General features: G+C 35.6%; 1 protein-coding gene across 10 annotated transcripts in view; it reads left to right on the top strand.

Moving 5' to 3' along the window:
* Positions 1 to 22736, top strand: part of mark4b (MAP/microtubule affinity-regulating kinase 4b) — a 43034-nt gene that overhangs the window by 5420 nt on the left and 14878 nt on the right. For all 10 annotated transcript variants that reach the window (XM_042739507.1, XM_042739506.1, XM_042739508.1 and 7 more), the window contains 7 exons: positions 5137 to 5334; positions 5709 to 5762; positions 19490 to 19538; positions 20075 to 20140; positions 21562 to 21632; positions 21813 to 21869; positions 22039 to 22275. In XM_042739507.1, the coding sequence (XP_042595441.1) occupies positions 5137 to 5334; positions 5709 to 5762; positions 19490 to 19538; positions 20075 to 20140; positions 21562 to 21632; positions 21813 to 21869; positions 22039 to 22275 (732 nt within the window). The remainder of the gene's footprint in view (positions 1 to 5136; positions 5335 to 5708; positions 5763 to 19489; positions 19539 to 20074; positions 20141 to 21561; positions 21633 to 21812; positions 21870 to 22038; positions 22276 to 22736) is intronic.

Raw genomic sequence — 22736 nt, forward strand, 5'->3', positions numbered from 1 at the left:
AGGTGAGACTTTTGCTCTGTAGTCATGAGGATTGCTGCCTGTCTGTGACTACTGCACCATTAGTTATTCAGATAGCTTCGCTCATGACAGAGACAGTTACTAAAGAGTAACAAGTAACAGAGTGGTAATGGCATTTCAGTCACAAGGCATGAACCAGTATTACAGCAGTGACTTAGATTTGGGTCATCTGTTTAACAGAGCAAGATTACATGTTCATTTCTCACACTCTCACAATAACTGTGTGAATTATTCATGTTTAAAAGAATCTGTCAAAGTAGGGCTGCCATTCATTTGAAAATGTTATTGGATGAATTGCATGATATGAATAATTAATCACAGTTATTTGCAAGGGCTGGGTATTCATACACATTTCCAGATTTATTTTGATTCTGATTCGCAAGCTCTTGATTCGATTATACCTCACTATGTATATGAATTATCAAAGTTAAAATTAATGTCGAATTCAGTTTAAAATGTAAAATCAGATCAGTTGACTGATATTCTGATATGCTAAATAATTTAAGGTGCAGTAGGTGATTGTCTTCAGAAACATTTTTTGTTGTGCTGGTTGAAAGTCTCTTCACATCCCCATAGCAATCATTAAGTTAAGTGGTCTAAAATTAAATGTCTATATCTGTATATTATTCTGTGGAAGGCGTAGGACCAAGAAATGTTCGTTCCGAGCGTTTTTATTGACTTTCCTACCTGCATGTCAACATAATAATAATCATAATACATTTTATTTAAAGGGCCTTTCAGGGCACTCAAGGACACTGTACAGTTGAGTGGTGATGATAAAATCAAGACAACAATACAACAAACAACCATTATTGACATTAAATAGTTTAAAATTGATCAGAGAAAGCTAATTTAAACAATTGAGTTTTGCATGTGTATTTGCAAACCTCTGCGCACCCTGTTCGCGCAGAGGTATGCAAATACACATACGACAGGATACGTCATCAGCGCGATCACGGACGCTGTGCAGACAGAGCAAGAATAGCAGGCAAACATCAACAATCTGATCTTCCTTACCGGTATTGTAGTACTTTTATTGTACTATAAAGTTTTCTAACCGGTGAATGACATGATGTATTGTAGTAATGTTGTTTCTGATCGTCTGATCTGTGAGTGTTCATGGGTTCGGGGGGCGTGGCTTTGGACGGCGATTTGCAGGGAGCGTGGGACGTTGCTTTCAGTGTTATCAGGCTAAAGTTAGCATTTTAACAAGATCTTTTTTTTTTTTTACTTTCAAAATTACAAAATTCAATAGCAAGTTCTTCACATATTTCTCATATTTACACATTTTGTAAATACAAATTGAGACATTCTCAGAAATTGAGAAATTCATTTTTTTTATTTAATAAAATAAAAAACAATAAAATAACACTTAATACTTAATAATTAATAAATAAAATACATTTAAAGAAAAAAAATAAAAGGGCATCACAAGCATATTTTAAATTCATCTAGCAGAGACATTTCGTTGGGCTTTACTATTTTTGTAAAGACTTTATAGATTCTATATAGGCTTTAAAGGCTGTTTGAAAATGAGCAAAATTGGGTTTTAAGTTACTCTGTTTAGTTTGATGAATATACAATTTTCCTAATAGCAAAAACAAATCAATAATAAATATTTTCCTTTTAGAAAACTCATATTCATTTGAATGAAGTAAAACAAATGATAAATTTAAGACTAGGCTGCAGTTCATTTTAACATTCGTCGACCGTGGAAGACGAGAGAGGACCAGGCCTGGACTTTATTTGTGTTTTGTGTGCGGCAGTCATCTGTGAGGGGCTGCTGCTTTACTTTTGTTTTTGTTTATTTTGTTATTAAATGGTTTAAATGTTCGCTGGTTCCCGCCTCCTTTTTCCGTTCTACAAACTGTGTTACATTGGTGCTGAAACCCGGGAGGTAGGAGGGACACGCTGTCAGAAGAGCCCTCGCTGCTGAGGAGGACCATGGTGCTGAGGAGGTCAGGCAGCATGAAGGAGCGGAGACCCATAAATGGCGGAGTCACTCATTATCAATTAAAATCCACAGGCCTCGCTCCGCTCCAATGGCTCTTGGCCCGGCAAAGATGAATCTTACTGTGCTTCTCTTAATTTTTATCCGATTCTCAACAATCCAAAAAGAAAGTTTGATTCTTGGTTACAGAGAGATTTGTCCATTTATGGTTGTGTATTATTGCCTAAATCTGAAGGTTTGTCAAGACCTGCATTTTCCAAGATCTCCTACTGCACCTTTAATCACAGTTAATTGCCAGTGCAGGTTATTATTGATACAGATTTACAGATATAAAATATAATTGAATTGATTGCATGATATTCTAACTAATTATTCACATTTGTTTGCCACGCCTGGGTATTGATACAGATTTTTGGATTCATTTTGATTCTGATTCATAAGCTCTTGATTTGATTCTGATTCAATTGCATATAATTCAGTTATAATGTCCATTTTTGCATGCTGTAAATCATGCAGGCCAGTGTGATTCAAACAGTCTTTTTAAACTGTTTGTTAAAAGATCTGGTTAATGGAAGTCATTCATTTTGGGAACCAGGCTACACTGGTCACATTGTATGGTTTTGATCCACTAAAAAGAACCGCTATGGAAGAATAATTTGCTGTGAATTAGACTACACTGATCACTTTATGTTTGTTTTTGCATGCAGCCTATTATTATTGTGGCTGAGAAGTACATTGTGGAATAGACATTACACAAAGTAGCTTTAGGATCCAATGTATTGTTTGTTTTTTTCCATATGAGTGATTCTAAGCTTATAAAGAGTGACCAAACCAATAAATCCTTTTACACTGAACCTGTTTAAGAAGCCTGTAGCTTTGCTGCAAGCATTTAACTCTAGGAGCCACACCAGAGAACCGTTACGAGGAGATGGCACAACATCTATTCAAGACAGGAAACCATACGAGTTTGAGTTTTGGCAGGGCTCTTCACACCTGGTTCGGGCGTACACCTGTTTCCCACGCTTTTATCTCACATGAGCACAGTATAGCATGGTGATATTGTGAACGACCCAAGCTTACTGTTGTGCATTCATTTCAAGGAAACACTGTGAAAGAAATCATCACAGAGGAAACTGGTGCAGCAGCAGTGCCAAATGCAAAGCTTCACAGGACAGGGCAGGACAGGACATAGATCCCTGTAAATAGTTTTGGGAGTAAGTCATAAGATGCAATAGCAGGATGTGTGGCTGGATGGACTAACCCTGACCCACCTCTACCCCCTTCACATGTGCTTCTATCCTACCCTGAGCAGGACACCACCCAGATAGGCAGTCTGTTGTCTCATTCTGGGATTTGTGCTTGTAATAATATATTTATATGACATTAAAAACATAAATTGCTTTATCCACACTGAAATTCAACTTTTAAAGTGCATGTGCTAAGTGGAAGGAAACTGAATATCTGAATGCATCATCTTTTATTGTTTTGTGGTCATTATGTCCTGGAGCTTTCTTCCGCCATATAAACCATCTATTTCAGTGGCTTTCTCTGAGAAACCCCCATACCCCAGCCCCCACATTTCTCATATAAATTGGAAGGGCAATCAGACAGAAAGCAGCAGTGGAACGATCACTGTTTGTGGTTTGGACTGGGTGGGGCAGTGGGCGGTGGTGGAGGAAGATGGGTGGGTGCAGGCGATGAGGTCTATGTCAGCAGGAAATGGTCAAAACTGTGGGGAATATCGGGTGTGGGGATGTGGAGAAATTAAAATGGGCTTATTGGTGTGAAGAAATATGCTCCAATCCTCTGTCATTTAAAATTTGGGAGTCATCATGTCAATATAGAAAATAAAGATCCTCACATTGATATACTGTATATAATATATCCTTATAGATATAGCATGTACAAGCAATGAATCCCAATTCTTTTGCTGAAATGTTGTATTAAGACTCATTCTGCATTTGGCTGAGGATTATATGTGACCCTGGACCACAAAACAAGTCATAAGGGTAAATTTCTCGAATACATAATCTGAAAGCTGAATAAATAAACTTTCCATTGATGTATGGTTTGTTAGGATAGGACAATATTTGGCTGATTAACAACTATTTGAATATGTGGAATCTGACGGTGCAAAACAATCTAAATACTGGGAAAAACGGCCTTTAAATTTGTCCAAATGAAGTTCTTAGCAATGCATATTACTAATCAAAAATTAGGTTTTGATATATTTACAGAAGGAAATTTACAAAATATCTTCATGGAACATGATCTTTACTTAATATCCTAATGGTTTTTGGCAAAAATCGATAATTTTGACCCATACAATGTCTTTTTGGCTATTGCTACAAATATACCCCAGCGACTTCAGACTGGTTGGTCACATATGGGGTTCAGTATTCACACAGAGTGATACAGTTAGCATCCAACTAAGAATGCCACATGCATCATGTCGCGCCAAGGTGTGAGTGGCGTTTAGTGTCGCAATGCATTCCTGGATAGATTAGTTTTAAGATTTAACATCTTGGAACAGCCAGACATGAAACATGTCAGCAATGTATAGCAAAGCAGAGATCAGCTTTCCTTGGAGCGATCACAAAGGTTTAAGGTTTACATCTAATATTATATTATGTTCTATTTTATTTTATTTCAACTTTATTTTTCAATTAATTTAGTAGTTTTAGCTAACTGTAACAGCACTGTTACTTGTACGCATCAAAATCATTACTCACCCTCATATTATTCCAAACCTGAGTAATATTTTCTTTTGTGGAACACACATACACACACACACAAAAATATTTTGAAAAATGTAGTTTCGTTTGTCCTTACTATGAAAGTCATTTTTCAACCTTACAATGAATGTTGTTGTAGTCCCCATTGACTTTCATTGTATGAACAAAAACAGTCCTTCAAAATATCTTTTATATATTCCATAAAAAGTGAGTCATGCAGGTTGGGTACGACATGAGGGTGACTAAATGTTGACAAAATATTAATTTTTGGGAGAGCTAACCTTTTAATTGCACATTATGAACCTGAATTGAATTTTGCAAGATTATGAATTCATGTGCTGAATATTCTACACTATTTCTGAATGTGTCAAGCTTGGTCATGTTTTGATTTAATTATGTATTAACAATGCATATTTTTGCTTCAACCCGCAGCATGCCTCCCTCTCAGCCAGTCGTTCAGAGAAGGGCTCGGGATGGTCGAGTCGCTCACTCGGAGCCCGTTGCCGGAATTCCATCGCCTCCTGCTCGGATGAACAGCCTCACATCGGCAACTACCGGCTGCTCAAGACCATCGGCAAGGGCAATTTCGCCAAAGTGAAGTTGGCACGCCATATATTGACCAGCAGGGAGGTAAGATGTACAAAGAGATGAGTATATTTCGTTAGAAAATTAAATAATTAAAGATTGACAAGACTGTTGTAATTGCCACTTAGGTAAACCTTCTCAGTCAAGTTCTCAGTCACAGTTTGGCTTTGCACATTATGGCACTCTCCTGTGCCATAGTTTTTGAGTCGGATGACATATAAAAAAAAATATACAAAAATTTCTAAATATGTTCATCCAGCTTTTTCACACTTTGACCAAAAGCAATTATGCCATCAACCTACTGAGGTGTGCACAGTTAGCATAATTTTCCAGGTGATTGCTTCTTTTATATGCAATTTAGATGTCAAGTCAATGTGTCAGCTACTTTTTGATGATTTTTTAACTTTGTGTCTTTTCAGGTTGCAATAAAAATCATTGACAAAACCCAACTCAACCCTACAAGCTTACAGAAGGTAGGAACTAGGTCATAACCGCTTCACTCTTGTAAGCTTGTGATCCTAATTATGTCTTTGCGTGCTAATGTCTATCTGAACTCAGTGTCTGAGACAGAAGGTCATACTGAGGAGCTTGTTTTGGTCAAATAGTATTTGATAAGACACTGTAAAGCAGCAGTCAGTGAAAATGTGATCTTTGACCCAATGGTTTTGATTTGCCACCATTGTGCTCTCAGATGGACTGGGGTCTGATGCTGTTGTAATATATCTAGAGCTGTCTGAGCACTTTATCTGTGTGAAATCTGGTAAATAAAACAGTGAGCAGTTTTTGTCCTTGGTTTCGTTCTCAGCTTCCCTGGAAAATGGCATGAAGATTAGATAAGCAATTTGAATAAGAGAAAGCTGTTGAAAATGCGGAAACTATGACGTTGTTGTTGTTGTTGTATTATAGGCATGTTTTCATACTTTGCACTTTTAGTTTTTAGCTTGTTTGGCTATGTTGAGATAATGTAATCCATAAAAGTAAATACTACGCTATTTTGGTATATTTGTGAAGAGGTATAGCCACATCAGTTTGTGTTTTTAAAGTGCACTTACCAACCTAAAATGTTGAAAAAAAAAGTATTATGATTGGAAACAAATGCTTATAACCTCATCTCTTATTTGTTTTCATGTTTAGTGTTGTCTGAGGTATATTGCATGAATTGAATCTTATTCATTTTAGGTGCAAAGTTAAAAAAAATGCATTTATGAAGTGCTAAATATTCCTAGCTGTTGTACATACGGTAAGATGACTTTGGAATATTGTGTTTCTGTGAGAGTGTCTGTGTGATAATCACACCTCTGATGTGAGAAGTATGGTGTGCTGCTTCATTCAGAGGTTTTGTCATTGCTAACACAGCATTTCAAAGCTAAAGATTATTTTAAGCTCTAAAAGTTCTTCCAGGATATCCAAGTGTAATGCATTATGAAGCCAAATATGTATGTAACAGCAGGTTTTAGTTGGATGATGTGATGACACACTCATAGAAAGAGTTATATTTGTTGATAACAGTTAATCAGTGTCTTGGTGTAAAGAGGTGAGTGATGTCTTGTGGTCGAAACCAAATGCAAATGATGGGTCAGATGCTTTGTGGAGTGTAGTATATTGTGCTAGATGAGGCTGAAGGTGCTTGTGGTCTCTGCAGGGGTGTATTAGACACTGCAGTAGAAATGCAGGCCTCTCCTGTCAGTATTATTAAAAGGTGACCTTTCCCAGTACAATATTTTTGTACCTCTTTCTCTTACTTTGTTTGTGCTCTCCCTCACTCACATGCAAAGAGTATAATTCCCAACCTTTGTTTAGCCTAACTGTCAACTGCAGTTTTCATCTGGACTACAAATTCCCACGATTAACAATGACAGATGTGGATCTCACGGTCACCAAGGTTGCATTTTGATCGAAAGTACAGTAATATTGTGAAATATTATTACAGTTTAAAAGAACTTTCCTATTTTAATATATTTTAAAATGTAATTTATTCCTGTGATGGCAAAGCTAGAATTACTTCATTCTTCAGTGTCACACGATCCTTCAGAAATGATTCTAATATGCTGATTTGCTGCTTAAGAAGAAGCATTACTTATTAACACCAATGCTGAAAACAGTTGTGCTGCCTAATATTTTTCTGTAAACCTTGAAACATATTTTTACAGGATTCTATGATGGATAGAAGTGCAAAGAATATTATTTATTTGCACAGCAACCCCTTAAATGTCTGTACTGTCACTTTTGATCAATTTAATGTGTCCTTGTTGAAAAGCATTGATTTATTTATAAAAAAAAGAGCAAAATTGTACTTTTGAACAGTAGTGTCATAAATAAATCATGATCTTAAGCCTTCATTAATTCATGACGACATAAACTATAACACAATGTGATAATAGACAAGCTCTAAGTAAGGAATCATATAGTTAATATAGTTTAATCTAAAAAAAACTGTCTGCCTTGTTGTGGTTACAGGCCTGCTCCTAACTTGTAGTATCATGTTTACTGGAGACGATCAAGGAGTTTTGTTAGTCTGATGTGCTTTGTTTCTGGAGATCTGCCAGCAGCGTCTTTCTCCTCTTCTTCTCCTTCTCCTTCTTCTCTGTTTAATCCTGTTCAGAGATGGAGGGGGCAGAGCACAATCAGCTGACCATGAACTTTCCCAGCAGCTGGATTTCAGAAGGTTTGGGAAAGACACGGAATTTGCCTTTAACGAATAGTGTGTGTGTATGTGTGTGTGTGTGTGTGTGTGTGTGTGTGAGAGAGAGAGGGTTTGTGTGTTTGTGTTGGAGGTGCGGGGCCCCATCATAAGAGCATTTTTATAGTTTAATGACAAAAAAGTTTAAACCCTTCAGGCAGGGCGACGGAGTTGGACCGTGGGTGAAGAAGGGTAGAGGGGGTTGGGTGTCCCTCATTCAAGTCTCTTGTAGCCAGGAGCGCCGTTCCAGACAGACGAACAATGGGGGCAACTGAACCCGGAGGGGGTGGGGGACTCCAGGGGGGCTGTAGCACAGGAACAGAGATCCTGAGAAAGCAAGCTAGTGTACAAGATAAGTGAGGAGTGTCTAAAACATGATATCAGAAACTGAAAGCCTTGGTTTAAAATGGTATGGTTTGCAGCTTTGTGTGACTGTTGCTATAATTTGTGAGCATTGTACAGTCTTAAAGTGAAGGAAATTTATTGATATATGACTATTATTATTATTATTATTATTATTATTATTATACCACTGCTGGTATGAAATTTCAGGTTAAAATTATTATACCACTGCTGGTATGAAATTCTAATCATTTACTCACCCTCATGTCATCCCAAACCTATATGACTTTCTTTCTTTTTAAATTAAAGATATTTTGTAAAATGTTTTTGTCCATATTTTGAAGAAAATATCATCTTCTGTGACGGAATTTTCATTTTTGGGTGAACTATCCTTTAAGGTCAAGTTGGTTTATATATTTCTGGATGATCATAACTACTGGAAATATAGGTAACCTGAATATCTTATAAATTCAAAACCTTTTCAGTTTAGTTCAGATTATGCTTGTATAACTGTTAAAGCACCAATAAGAGCAATTTCTGGATGAGCACTAACTGGCAGAGCTAGATAAACTCCAAAGAGAAAAGAAGATGAAGTGAACTTGACATTTATGAGTCACACTGGAGATGCATCACTGCCTAACGCTTCAAGATTATTTCTGATCAACTCCAAATACTCATGGATTACTTATGTAAGCGTCATCAGTTATGAGATTATCACTATTTCTGGTACTGTTGGGCATTGTGTGTTGTATGTATCTAGGAGACAGATTGTGTGGAGTAAGCCCAGGGGCATCATGCACCTGTTTTGTTTTTTGAGGGGACACCAGTGGCAGTCCTGACTCACTTCCAGGCAAAGCCAACTTTTAACTTTTAAGTAGTTATTCTCTTATAACTTGGTAGAGTATTGAGCAAATGAATCCGGGTTCAAATACCAGCCTACACTACTGTTCAAAGGTTTGGGGATAGTAAGATTTTTTTATTTATTTCTTTTTTTTTGAAAGAAAGAAAGAAAGAAAGAAATTAATACTTTTATTCATCAATGCTGCATTAAATTGATCAAAAGTGACATTAAATATATTTATAATGTAACAAAATATTTCAAATAAATTATTATTATAGAGTTATTTTGAACCCTCTATTGATCAAAGAATCCTGAATTTTTTTTTATTTACAATTTTTTTTTTACAGTTGCCACAAGGTATTAAGTACACATTTTTTCATTGTTGATAATAGAAAGAAATATTTATCTGAGCACCAAATCAGCATATTTGAGTGATTTCAGAAGGATCATGTGAAAACATATTTTGCAATTTTGCCATTTTTAATGTAAATGCAGCTTGCCCATTTTTATACCTATAATAATTGTGCAACTTAAGATTATTTTTATATATGTAATACAAAATATAATCATATTATTTGAATTTATTTTTATATTCATTATATTGATGTTAATATAAAGTATTTTATACATATCCATCTGGCTTAAAAAACTAATGGAGCATCCCATAAAACATAAAAGACACAAAAGAGATCTCTTTATTGTCAGATTCTCAGATGTTTCTCCACAAGAAAAAGAGCCTAACAATATCATAAAAGATCCCAATGTCTTAAAACATCTTTCTTAACAAATTTCTAATCAAACTCCAAATGATAAGCCTGATTTAATTTCCTTAAGAAATTCAGACCAATAACGTGCATAAAAAACACAACTGAGATCCCCAATAAATCTCCAGAGCTTTAAAAGAGCACTGAGCAATAAAATGTTCCTCTAGGATGTGCTCCCTCACTTTGAGGGGCCACGAGGCTTCTGGATAAGCCAAAGGTTTTCTCTTTGGCACTTCCTGTCCTGATGTTCGGCCCCCCAGAGGCAGCTTTGACCTGAGCTGTTGCTGTGCCCTGATGAGAGTGAGACAATCTGCTTTGCTCTCTGTGGTGATCCAGCTCTCTTTCTCGCTCCGTCACTCACTGGGCTCCAGATCAATGCTAGGGAAATGGCGTGGGCATGGACTAATGCCTGCCAGCGACAGAAGTACTTTGAAAGCCCACAGTGTCTCCTTTGGTAACATCACTCATATATTTGAACAATTCGCTTTAAATGGTCGAATAACGTGATGTTTGTTTGCACTGTTTCTCAGTACATCTGAATTGTACATTCTTCCAGGGCTCAGCTGGCTGTGCATGTGCATTGTCCACGTTAGACCTCTTTAGGTGCGAATGAGATGGAGTACAGAGAAAGACAGCGACTGCGGTCATATGAGGATGCCATTAGCTTCCCGACAATCACACTGAAAAAATTCTTCCCTTTGCTTTGGGGAATGAGTGAGTGATTTATGTGCAGGGATTACCATTATGACATAGAGCCACTGCTGGGAGATTATTATAACAATCGTCTGTCAGACTAACAGTCTTGTTGATTTTTGGTAGAATATGCAGGGATGCAGAACCCCTCTTACCCTCTTGAGAGGCTCTTACACTGTCTTTGGATAGATTTTGATGTAATGTGGCAACCATGTAAGCTCCTTGTTGATGCCTCCCATAATGTGATACAGTTTGAAGAATATGAATTGCCTCATTTGAATGAATGGAAGATTCAGTTAACTGTTGTGTTAGGTCTTTCCATAATGTTGGAAAAAATTACAGTTCTGTCATCGTTTACTCACTCTCGTGTCCTTCCAAACCAAATTTTTGTTGTGTTAGGTCTTTGAATAATGTTGTAGAATTTTTGAAGTTAAATATTAATTTGCGAGTGACGTTCTTGCTGAGGTCGCCATTGGCGACTACCCCCCGAAAGCTCCTCAGGATTTAAATCTCTAAAAAAGTTTTCTCAGGCGGATGATTTGCTTCATTCTAGCAGCGCCCCGTCTGTGATCAAACGAACTCGGGCCGAAGGTTAATACACACAACTACACCGAGTGTGGACCTGCCGCGTGTACAACAGCTTTCAGCTGAGATCGGCCCATAGGGAAAAAGCCGTCTGTCAGCCAGAAGTGTTTTGTAAAGTCGCGCGCGGCTCTGGCCCATTATCTTCTCACCGATGCCGAGACTGAACCGACAGAGACGCATTTCAGCCAGAATCAGCCCGAGTGTTATTGCTATCTGGGTATATATTTACATGTTATAACTTAAACATTTGAATGTAATGCCTTTTTCCCTAATTGTTTTGCGATCAAATCTTTTGTTATGCTCACGTATTAAACTGAGACGATGCGAATTAAAGTTTTAGTGGAAAAAGAGAGTTTCAGACAGTCCTGATCTCTGCCGCACATCAGCGCTGACGCACACAGTCTGATAAACGCAGCTCCGCTGTGCAGCGAGAGAGAAATGACGGAGACGTAAGAAGAGAAAGTGCAGAAAATACAGCGGCTATTTGATGCACAACTTGAACAGACTAGAACAGGTAAAGCTGTCAGCTGTGTGGATATTGGCAATATCGTTAACAATTCTCGTTTATAATAATTACTAATATGGCTTCTTCTAAACAAGATCTTGGTCTGTGTTCTTTTAATGCGTGAACTTCATTATTTGAAGTGCAACTGCCGTCCAGTAATCGCAAAAAAGCTCTGTGCTTTGTCACTTTTTAATAAAAAGTACCAGCTTTAAAATTATTTCGAATTCATAACGAAATTCAAACAATAAATACAGTTTTGACGCTCCTTAATGCGGCAGGCGCGGTCGCTTTAGCGCCTTAGTTCAAGGGCAAGTGAAACCATTTAATCTTTCTCTTTACTAATATAGTACATAGTGAACATAAATTAACATCAAAATATAGGCTATTTTATAAGAGATCCTACAGTACAACTTACTGAAATGTCTCATGTAAAAGCTCATTCAGTGTTTCAAACTGCGGAAAACATGTAAAGATTGTAAACACTGCAATGTAATATAGCCTACATTTACCTCAGAATAACCATTCAGTGTCAATAAGCTCATCAGTCAGCTAGAAAAATAAAGGTGCTTAAAAGGTTCTTCACAGAACCATTTTTGGTTCCACAAAGAAGCATTTAGTCAAAGGTTCTTTAAAGAACCATCTCTTTCTTTATAATCTGGAGAGCCTTCTTTCTCCACAAAGAATCTTTTGTGAAACGTAAAGTTTCTTCAGAAGTTAAAGGTTCTTTATGAAACCATTTAGACAAAAAAGGTTCTTCTATGTCATCGTGAAGCACCTTTATTTTTAAGAGTGTATGACAACATTTCCAGGATGCACTGAGGAGGAGCCCAAGCTACACTCAGTGGCCAAGTGATGCTTTTGTCCACGATATTCGTACAGATTCTGTGTAATGAACAATTCTTTGTGACATTTCGTTCTCCCTTTAAGTGAACCTTAGTTCCCAGGTCATCTACAAGATGGATTAAAATGCTGATAAAGTCAAGAATAGATGAGACTTAAACACATGACAGTATGATTGAAATGTTGAAATGTAAGTAAATAAATACATAATAATAATCGTAAAATAAATAAAACACGTTTATTCTGTGGCACCTAAAAAAATTATTTGGCTCCTAAGTTTTTTTCTTATAGGAGCCAATGGCTCCTTACTCGATTTTTTTGTTTGGAGCCCTGTTTTAGCTTCTTTGATATTCTATTCTTTTGTTAATATCTTTAAATTAGATTTTATTTTTCTGTTTTCACTTTAATTTTATTTATAGTTTTAGTACTTTTGTTTATTATTATTTTTATGTGTCCATTTAGTATTTTATCAATTTTTATTTATTTAGTTATTTTAGTACTTCAATTTAAACTAAACAGAAATTAGAAACGTTCTTTTGGCAACCAGCGGAAATAAAATGTTACATTTTTTCTCATATTGTATTTCATTTCAGTTAATGTTTATTTTGATTCAAGTAACAAGTTTTGTTATGGTTGTAACAAAAAATCATATTATTAATGCATATTATTGTTTTTTTGTTGGTTTTGATTGCTTCTTTTGTCCTCATCAAGTTGCTTTGGATAAAAGCATCTGCTAAATGACTAAATGTAAATGTTAATGCTAGTTTTAGTTAACAATAATTACCATGTTCAAAACCTGTATGGTTGTAATAATTTTGTTTGGACGCCAACGTTCATGAAAATGTCTTTGTAGAATTACGGTTTGATAGACATGAGGGTGAGTAAAGGGTGACAGAATTTTCATTTTGGGGTGAATTATCCCTTTAATTGTGAAATTATGTAATGTGGTTGGAGGCAAAATATAATTCACATGCTAATATTCGTTGTCATAGCTATTATTTGATGTCAGAAGTGTTGCGTGGGTGTTTTTGTTCTCTTGTTCAGACATGCAAAAATGTCAAGCCTCTGATTTGCATATTTCACCCCCTCTCCATGGAGCAGTTGGAGACAGTGTGGAAAGAGAGGAAGGCCTGGACAGAACCAGACGCAGATGAAAAATGATTCCCAGTGGGATGTGGACGGCTGTGATGTGCTGCTGTCTGAATGATGAGTTTGATAAGGGGCGAACAGAGGTTATTAGACACTTTTAAGGATCTGGCAAAGAAAGAAATATGTCTAATGCTGAAGGATTGCCTCAGTTTAAAGTGTCACACCTATTCTTAACACCAGATCTCTTCCATGCAAATTTGGGTTTTTATGCATGATAAGTAATGGTTATGTCAGTTGTTGGTTTCTATGTCTCTAGTGTCTCTTAATGAAATCTTATTAGTCCAAAATTCTGCTCCACATCAGATCAGCCACTTCAGCCTCTGTTCTGCTACCAATGTATAGAATCATGACCCATTGTTTTTTCTTTCTTTCTTGTTTTATAGTCATTTCGCTCGAAAATATGTCACAATACAAAATTAGGCAGCTTCCATTTAATGCCGCCTTAAAAACTCAATTATATTCAGATAACCTTTTTGTTTTTTAATAGCAATTTTATATATTTAGTTCAATTTTTATCTTAATTAAAATTAAATGAAATAAATAAAAATACAATACAATGAACAACTTGCAGCTAACTGAAGTAAATTAAAATTGAGAAAATAAAATTACTAAAGCTGAAATAAAAAATAAATAAAAGCTAAATAGAAATATAGAAAAAAAGTGACAAAACATAACTTTAATTGAAATTAAAATGAAGACTGAAAATATAAAAAAAATCGAAATATTATTAAATAGTATAATAATAAATGAATAATGCTAAAATAAAAATAAATCACAGTTGAGACTATTTCTCATCATGTCAACTTTGTATCTTCTTATTGCCCCTTTAGAGATTAGAACACACTTTGTATATGAATTGTTATTTGATTTTTTTTTTTTTTTTTTTTACACTCACTGTAAACCCTTTCAGATCAATTTGATCTTTATTTCAAAAAAAAATATTTTTTTGGTCTGTATTTCTTTGTAAGCATAATAACTGAATGGAAAATGTACGGCTATGGTTTTCACACCTTGCATCTGTAAATGCTGCTAAATCGGGCCCTCAGCACAAGGCCTGTATTAACCAGTAAGAGGCCTGCAGTGGGGGTCAAAGTGAGGAGGTCCTGTGCAAACATCGTTCTGGGCTCAACAAATGTTTGGGTCCAGCAACACCAACACAACCTCATTCACCTACAACAACATGAAAAATGTACGGTAGGAACAGGAGAGAAGGGAAGAAATGGAGTAGTAATGCTACCTATAGTGATTCGTGCAGGCAGATGCAGGTTTTCCATCAGGTGCTGAGGGAGCAGCGCAGCGTCGCCTGACTGAGGGGGTGAGATAAGTCCCTGCTTTAATACCAGGTCACCATAGCAACAGTGACGTGAGGCCAAAGCCTGGGAAATGAACCAGGAAGTCCTGTCTTTGAGGAAAAGCTGGAGAGATGCATGAGGAAAGAAAGCGACGGAGGGGCTGGATTATCTGATGGGTATCTTTAAGGTTCAGGTGAACAGCTGATGTTTTCAATTAGAGCTGCTCTCAAGGGGCTGATGTCATGTGATCTTTCAGCTTGTACTGCTCATAAAAGCAAAATAAAATAAATAGCTAAACATCAATATAAATGTACTTGTTAAATCTACAATATATGGTTTGGGCTCATTACGATTTTTATTCCTTTTTTTATTTATTTTTTCAAAGAAACTACTACTTTTATTCAGTAAAAATGCATTCAATTGATCAAAAGTGACATTAAATATATTTCAAATAAATTCTGTTCTTTTGAACTTTCTATTCATCATATAATCTCTAAAAACTGTGTTTACAAAAATATTAAGCATCAAAGACAAATATCATTACAAAAAAAAAATGTATAAGCAGCAAAAAATGTAATGTTATTTCACAGTGTTACTCTATTTTTGCTGTATTTTCAGTGAAATAAATGCAGGCTTTGTGAGCATAAGAGACTTCTTTCATAGTATAATATAGAAACCGATTCCAAATCTATATGTGTGTAAATGAAAATGAAAATAATAAAAAAAAAATAATTACAAATAAATTTAACTTATTTAATACACATTCCCAGTCCTATTGTGTTCAATGTATCAATTGGACATGGTGTTTTTACTATAAAACTAGACAAAGATAGATTTGTTTTTTTTTTTATCAGCTGGTACATGGGATATATTGAACATTCAATACACTTGTGAAAACAGAAGCACAATGGAGTTGATTTGAGTCAGATTACCTGTGTAAACTAGTGATGTAACAGCTCTGTTTAGTTTCAGCACTTGGTCTCTGTAACAGAAGGGATGAGAAAGTGGATTCGATTTCCTTTCTGTGTACAGTGATTGTGCTGCTGGCTCAGAGTCTTTCGCATTAGCGGGGTCATTATGTAACCTGTCTGCCTTGATCAGTTCAATTCGCATTTGTGAGCATCTGTGTTTGTGTGTGCCAGCCGTACATGCGTAAAACAAACCGATTAGGGATCTCAAACAGATGCCTTCTGTTGGTGTGTCCCACCAGAACCGTGTTAGCTACTACATTTTTCCGATGAAGTGTTAGATGTGAAGTGCACATGAGAATCCTCAGTATAAGCCGCAGCTTCTAGAAACTAGTCTGTTTGCATATGGCACCATGTCGAGATCCTTATCTCTTTGACTTACTGAAAAAGCCTCATGTTTCTTAAAATACATGTAATGGCAATTCAATCATAATGTTATCTGCGGTGTGTTTGATGTAAATAAAGGACAAACCTGCTTCTGTACCGGTTTTGTTTGAACAAATTATGCCCAAAGGAAGATGTATGTGCATCGAGAAGCGAATCAAAACTCCTCGGAGGGCCGTCAGCATGCAGACAGTATAAATCTTGAGAGAACTGCACTGGAATTCCTTCCTGCTCTTTAAGGCAGCCAAATGTAAAAGCGTATGAGGTCATTCGTCTTCAAAAGGCCTTGCAGGAGAGACAGAAACGCAAACGTTTTCGTAATGAAGTCAGCTAAAAAGGCCTTCCTCATTCTCATGCTCAGCTAGCAATCAAGAAATTTAGTTCATCTTTAGCTTTGTCCAAAACCTACTAAGCTGCCTACTGCCTATATAGACAGCTGCCTTCTACTGAACTGTATGCATGACCTAGCAACAAGTCAAACTGCATGGCACATAAATAACTCAATTCACAATTGATTTCAGTGAAGAATGTTAGCATGTTGCTAAGCTAACAACGTGAAACTCTATATGATCATAAAAATACATAGCACAAAATATTGAGTAATATATATATATATTTTTGTTTTTTACCGATGTCTTGTGTATTAAATAAACAAAAGTTTGACATTTGACAAGGCATGTTGCTAGGCTAACAGTGTGGTACTGTATCAGGATCATTGTATTAAAACCAAAAAAATAAAATATAAAACATTTTATTTCAGTTAATTAAAAAAATGTTGTATAAAGTTAGTTTAACTTCATATATAAAAATACTAAAACTGAAAAAAATAAAAAATAAACATGCAGACATTAAAAACTCAAACAAGCACATTATACATGCTTGATAGAAGAAAAAAATATTATTTGATTAGATTTTATGCCTTTTATCTATGTTTTTTTTTTTTGTTTGCTTGTTTGTTTTCTGTGTAGGCTTGTAAGATGGATTTCCATTTTTTGTGAACTACCCTTTTAAGTTTTTGGAAAAATAAAACATTTATATATATATATATATATAAAACATTTATTTATCGATTTTTTTATATTATATAGTTCAAGCTTAACTGTTTTAACCTGAACATTTTGACATTATCATGTTGCTAAGCTAACAACATAGCTTTAATTATAAAGATACCACAAATATTGGGTAAAATAAAAAATTTTGAAATTAGGCTGAAAATATTGTGTATATTTGAATTCAACTTTTCTTTCTTACATTTTTTTTTTCACCCACCACATGAGAGTGCATTCTGGGATTGTCTTCTCCACCGGATTCTGTCTTAAAATGTGGCCAGAACAAATTATACGACAGCATAATTAAGTTGCCTTTGTGTTGAGAGGGCATGTGATGCCTTAAAATGCTGCCTCTCTAGGCAGCTCACTAGGATTTAGAACAGAGCAGAGCCACTGCAGACATAATCATTGTTTATACTGTGTTCAGAAAGTAAACTTGGCCCTCATTCCCTATCAATTTGTTAAGCCTTGTGTTGTGATGGTTTTTGTCAATCTATGGTTTTGGCCCAGGGCTGGGAAAGTGAAGCTGCACAGGCTCCTGAAATGAAAACGAATGGTAAATGGAAACTAACTGATGGGACACACAGAGGGCAGTGAATGAGGACAAAAACAGGACAAATGAAAACATGGCCTCTCTCTTTCACTCAGAAGTGCATTTGGGAAGAATTCGCTCAAATGGTGTTGTCAGCCGTCGACACATTCCACATAAGTCTTATTATGCGTTTTCACCCTCTCCTCTGTCCTTTACCTTACCTTTCTGTTTCTCTGACTCGCACGTTCACTCTCAGTCTTCGTGACTCTTTGTCTTTCAGTCACGCTCTCTTTTTCTTGGTCTGTCACTTCTCTCTTTGACTCCATCTCTCCGCCCCTCTCCTTTTGTCAGACAAGGTCCTTGCAGCAAAGTTCTGCTTTCAAACAGCAGACGGACGGTTCTCACACCTTGTTTGTCGTTTAGTTGTTGGCCATTAGGTTGAATTTCCTACACTTAAAAGGGTAGTTAACTAAAAATATATATATATATTCCTCTCATACAAGCCCACACACAAGCCTACATATAAATTTTTTAAAATATATTTTTGGCCATTTAAATGTATTTACTAGGCATTTTTAAATGATATTTTGCCCTTCATATATTTTAATCCAAGCAAATTAATTGACGCATGCTACATTTAAAGAGAAGCTTTAATTGTTGTCTGTAACTCCTGAGAACATATAACACGTATGAATAAATATCAGCGAGGAAAATACTTTAAAAAGTTCCAAAAAAAAATTTATTTAAATAATTATAAATCTAGTTTTGATCTCTAGTAGGCTGTTCTGTCCACATTTGCATTTATAGCCTAAATGTAGGCTACTCTATAACTGGAAATGTATTTTCATGCCCCCCCATTTTGATATACGAAGGTTAAAACTAAATATATTTTCAATTTTAATATGTATTTCGTTGAGCTTTACTGTTTACAACGTTATTTAGCATATATTTAAAATATGTTTTGGCCAGAAATGTTACAAATTGGAAGAATTCTTTGTGTGTAACAGCGATTCAGCTTCGTACCACAAGACCATGATTCTCAGCTGCAGACATGTCCTAGACAACAGAAAGAAAGATTGGTCACAAGATGGGTCTTTTTTTGGCTTGATTCCTTTTCTGGTCAATTGAACTGCCATTAGAAAGGACAGGCTGGTCTCTGAGCAGGCGGCACCATGGGTTGTGTCAGAGAGTGTGGGCTTTGTTTCGTATTTATCATGGGTTTCGGTGTAAATGCTGTTTATGGATTTGCACAAACTGATGAATCCCCATCCATCAGTCTCTGCAGGGTCATTGTGACTTCTGATGTTTTATTGATGTAATCATTGAAATGTTTCTGACAGAGATGAGTTTATCAACCACTAAGCATGACCGAATAGAGGATCTGAAAGCCTTAATATAATTCAATTATATTAAGATGGAATTATATATACATAATTGTATTCATTATGTTTATTTTTAATTATATGTTATGAATTATAATGCTCTCTATATATTAGTGTTGTTGTTGTTGTTGTTGTTGTATTAACAAAAGTTTTTTGCTAGTTTTACTGATTACTTTGTCTTTATTTTTCCTCAGCTCTTTCGAGAGGTACGGATAATGAAGGGCCTCAACCACCCAAACATAGGTGAGTATTTTAAATACTTTTGAGTGAACGTTTACTACACTAGAATGTCAGAGTAGAGACAAAATATTGACATTCGAGGCCTCTCAAAACACACTGACCATCTCTAAAGTACATTCAGTTTATATCTGCATCTGTAGCAGTGTTATTTTAGTATTATTTATATACTGTTACATACAATTTATACATTTTTTAATTTTGCTTTTATTTTGATATTTTCCATTTTTATTTCATTTTAGTAATTTTTGTACTTCAACTTATTTTATTACAGTTAGTTGCCAAGGGAACACTTCTAGGTTTTTCATTAAATATTTATATTGTATTTATGTCAGCTTTCTTTCAATAAATGTTAAACTTCATATTAGATGTTGAGCTTCAAAAATAAAAAGAGAGCTATGTTGAGGAGAACATTTTCAGTGAAAAATTATGTTTGGGTAAAGTTTTCCTTGAGGGAGTCAACAATGGGCACATATTCTTTATTGTTACGTTTACTTAGTACTTTTTTGCACATGATAAAATGATCTTTCTTATATTTACAGTTCAGCTCTTTGAAGTGATTGAGACGGAGAAGACGCTTTACCTTGTGATGGAATATGCCAGTGGTGGTACGATTCCTCCCTACTTCAACATACACACATGCACAGTATTAGAAAAAGTTACTTCAGTGTAGCAAATTACATTGTTGTTGCTCCTAAAAAAATTAACAAATGACATTTTTGCACTGTCTCTCATTAATACAATATTAACAGTCTAGCTTTGCTAAGTTTCTACATGAATAATCACATGTCTCCTGTCTTCATGCGCGTTCACACATAAACATGCATGTGTGCGACTGTTGCATCAGTCAGACTCTACACTGAGCACAGCTGCATGGGCTTCATCTTTTATCTCTCTTCTCATCTTTCTCTTCCTTTCCGCACAGCTCAGCAATTAGAGCGATTTGCCGCTAGTAAAGATGCTCATAGTCAAATCAGGCTTATTTTAACTTTAGCCCGTCCTATTCATGGAGCTTGGATCGGCTGCTCTCTTAATGAATCACATGTTTCCATCCCTAATCTATCTGATGAGGTTGATGCACGTGTGAGAGTATGGACAGCGCTAGCTTATACTACACACTGGCAATCTGCCTTCGCGATTTCCTTTCACTGCTTTACATCCCACTGGAAGCTTACTCATTATCCATCCCATCCTCTAAAGAGTCTCATTCTGTTGTCAGTGAATACGTAGTAGAATGAAATATTGCATCCATTCGTTGGGTATTAAGTAGCTAACTTCATTAGCCAGGAAATTCCCAATTGATTGTCCATAACTTATCTAGATGAGTTATATTAGTGACATCCATTCCCCGTCCAATCTGTGTTTATCTTAATCTTTACTCATACTTTCATGTAAGGTATCTGTACCATATGAATTGTTGACCAATATTAGAGATGGTTTAATTTATATATGAGTATTAAATTGTTTAATTTACTCTTACTTAATAATGTTAATAGTTTAATAACTTTTAAATGTTATCTTTTTGAACAAATCTCAAAATAGATATAAATTTTTCATACAGTATGACTAGTATGTACAGTACTGTGATGCCTAAATTCATTTCGATTCACATTTATGCACAGTACTGTGATGCCTAAATTAATTTTTATTCACAAAATAATTTAACACTGTATAGCGTAAAATTTTAATATCAGCTGACAAATTTAATTCAAGGCAAATTTGTATAGCATTTTTCACAATGCACTCATTGTCTAAAAACAGCTTTCCAGAAATTCATAATGTTGGTTGATAATATAGCTTGCATTTTGCAACAAATCAAGCTTTTAAGATATTCTGTATAGTATATATCTTGCCCTACGCATTATCAGCGATCAACCAAAATAAATGAAAATAAATAATTATTGGCTTAGTTTCATGTTGTTTTAAGATTTGTTTCAACAATTTCCTTTGAACTTTTAAATGAACTGTTTTTAAAATACAATATTATTATAAATTTTAAGTTTTACTGCATTTTTTTCCCCTATGATAGGTGAAGTGTTTGACTACCTCGTATCCCATGGGAGGATGAAGGAAAAGGAGGCGCGTGCAAAATTCCGGCAGGTAAGATATGATAATCTACGCATCTTGAAACTTGTTCACCTTTGATGGTATGGATCTGAAAGGAGCACAACCCAAGCTGTATTTCCCGTTTTTAATGTGTTAAAGATGCTATCATTTTTTTTTAATTGCTATAAAATGTTTCCTGTTTCAGAGATATCATTGTCAGTGTTTCCCTTTCAGATCGTGTCTGCGGTTCATTACTGTCATCAGAAGAATATTGTTCACAGGGACCTGAAGGTTATTGTTCTTTCTCATGACTTATATGTTCTTTTATTGCCTCTAGAGCTTTCATAAAACAGTGAAGGCTTTACCATTACACACTTTGCTCCCTTTTAAAATAACCCCAGAGTGCAAAACTATTAAATTCCTGCTCATGGTCATATGCCCCATCCTATACCTCACTCAGGCGGAAAACCTCCTGCTTGATGCAGACTCCAACATCAAGATTGCTGACTTTGGCTTCAGTAATGAATTTACGCTGGGCAGTAAACTGGACACGTTCTGCGGCAGCCCCCCCTACGCCGCTCCAGAGCTCTTTCAGGGGAAGAAGTATGATGGGCCAGAGGTGGACATCTGGAGTCTGGGGGTCATACTGTACACGCTGGTCAGCGGATCACTGCCCTTTGATGGACAAAACCTCAAGGTAAATTACTCAACTCAGTATAAGCAACAAAAGAAAGAAAGGCCTTGTAAAAGAGTGCAGGGATGTATGAAAAAAAGTCATCCAACAACCATATTTATATAGAAACATGTTTTGGTTTTATATTTTTAGCAGTGGTAGGTTTGTTTGCACTGATATTAAAATTCTCCCTAATATAGATAAGCCAGTAGTCATTTTTATACTATGGCTGATAAATGGCCGTCATTAACAGTCTGCACTATTTTGTATAAATAAAGGACAAGCATTTTCGGTGCTACAAGTGAATTTAATATCACAACATTATAATGTTCAGCATGAAAAATTGATTTTCATTTTGTGACCCTGGATAACAAAACCATAAGTACCATGGGTATATTTGCAGCAATAGCCAACAATACATTGTATGGGTCAAAATGATCAATTTTTCTTTTATGCTAAAAATCATTAGGATATTAAGTTAAGAA

This window comes from Cyprinus carpio, chromosome B15, assembly GCF_018340385.1.
Source record: "Cyprinus carpio isolate SPL01 chromosome B15, ASM1834038v1, whole genome shotgun sequence".
In the NCBI taxonomy this organism is placed as follows: Eukaryota; Metazoa; Chordata; class Actinopteri; order Cypriniformes; family Cyprinidae; genus Cyprinus; species Cyprinus carpio.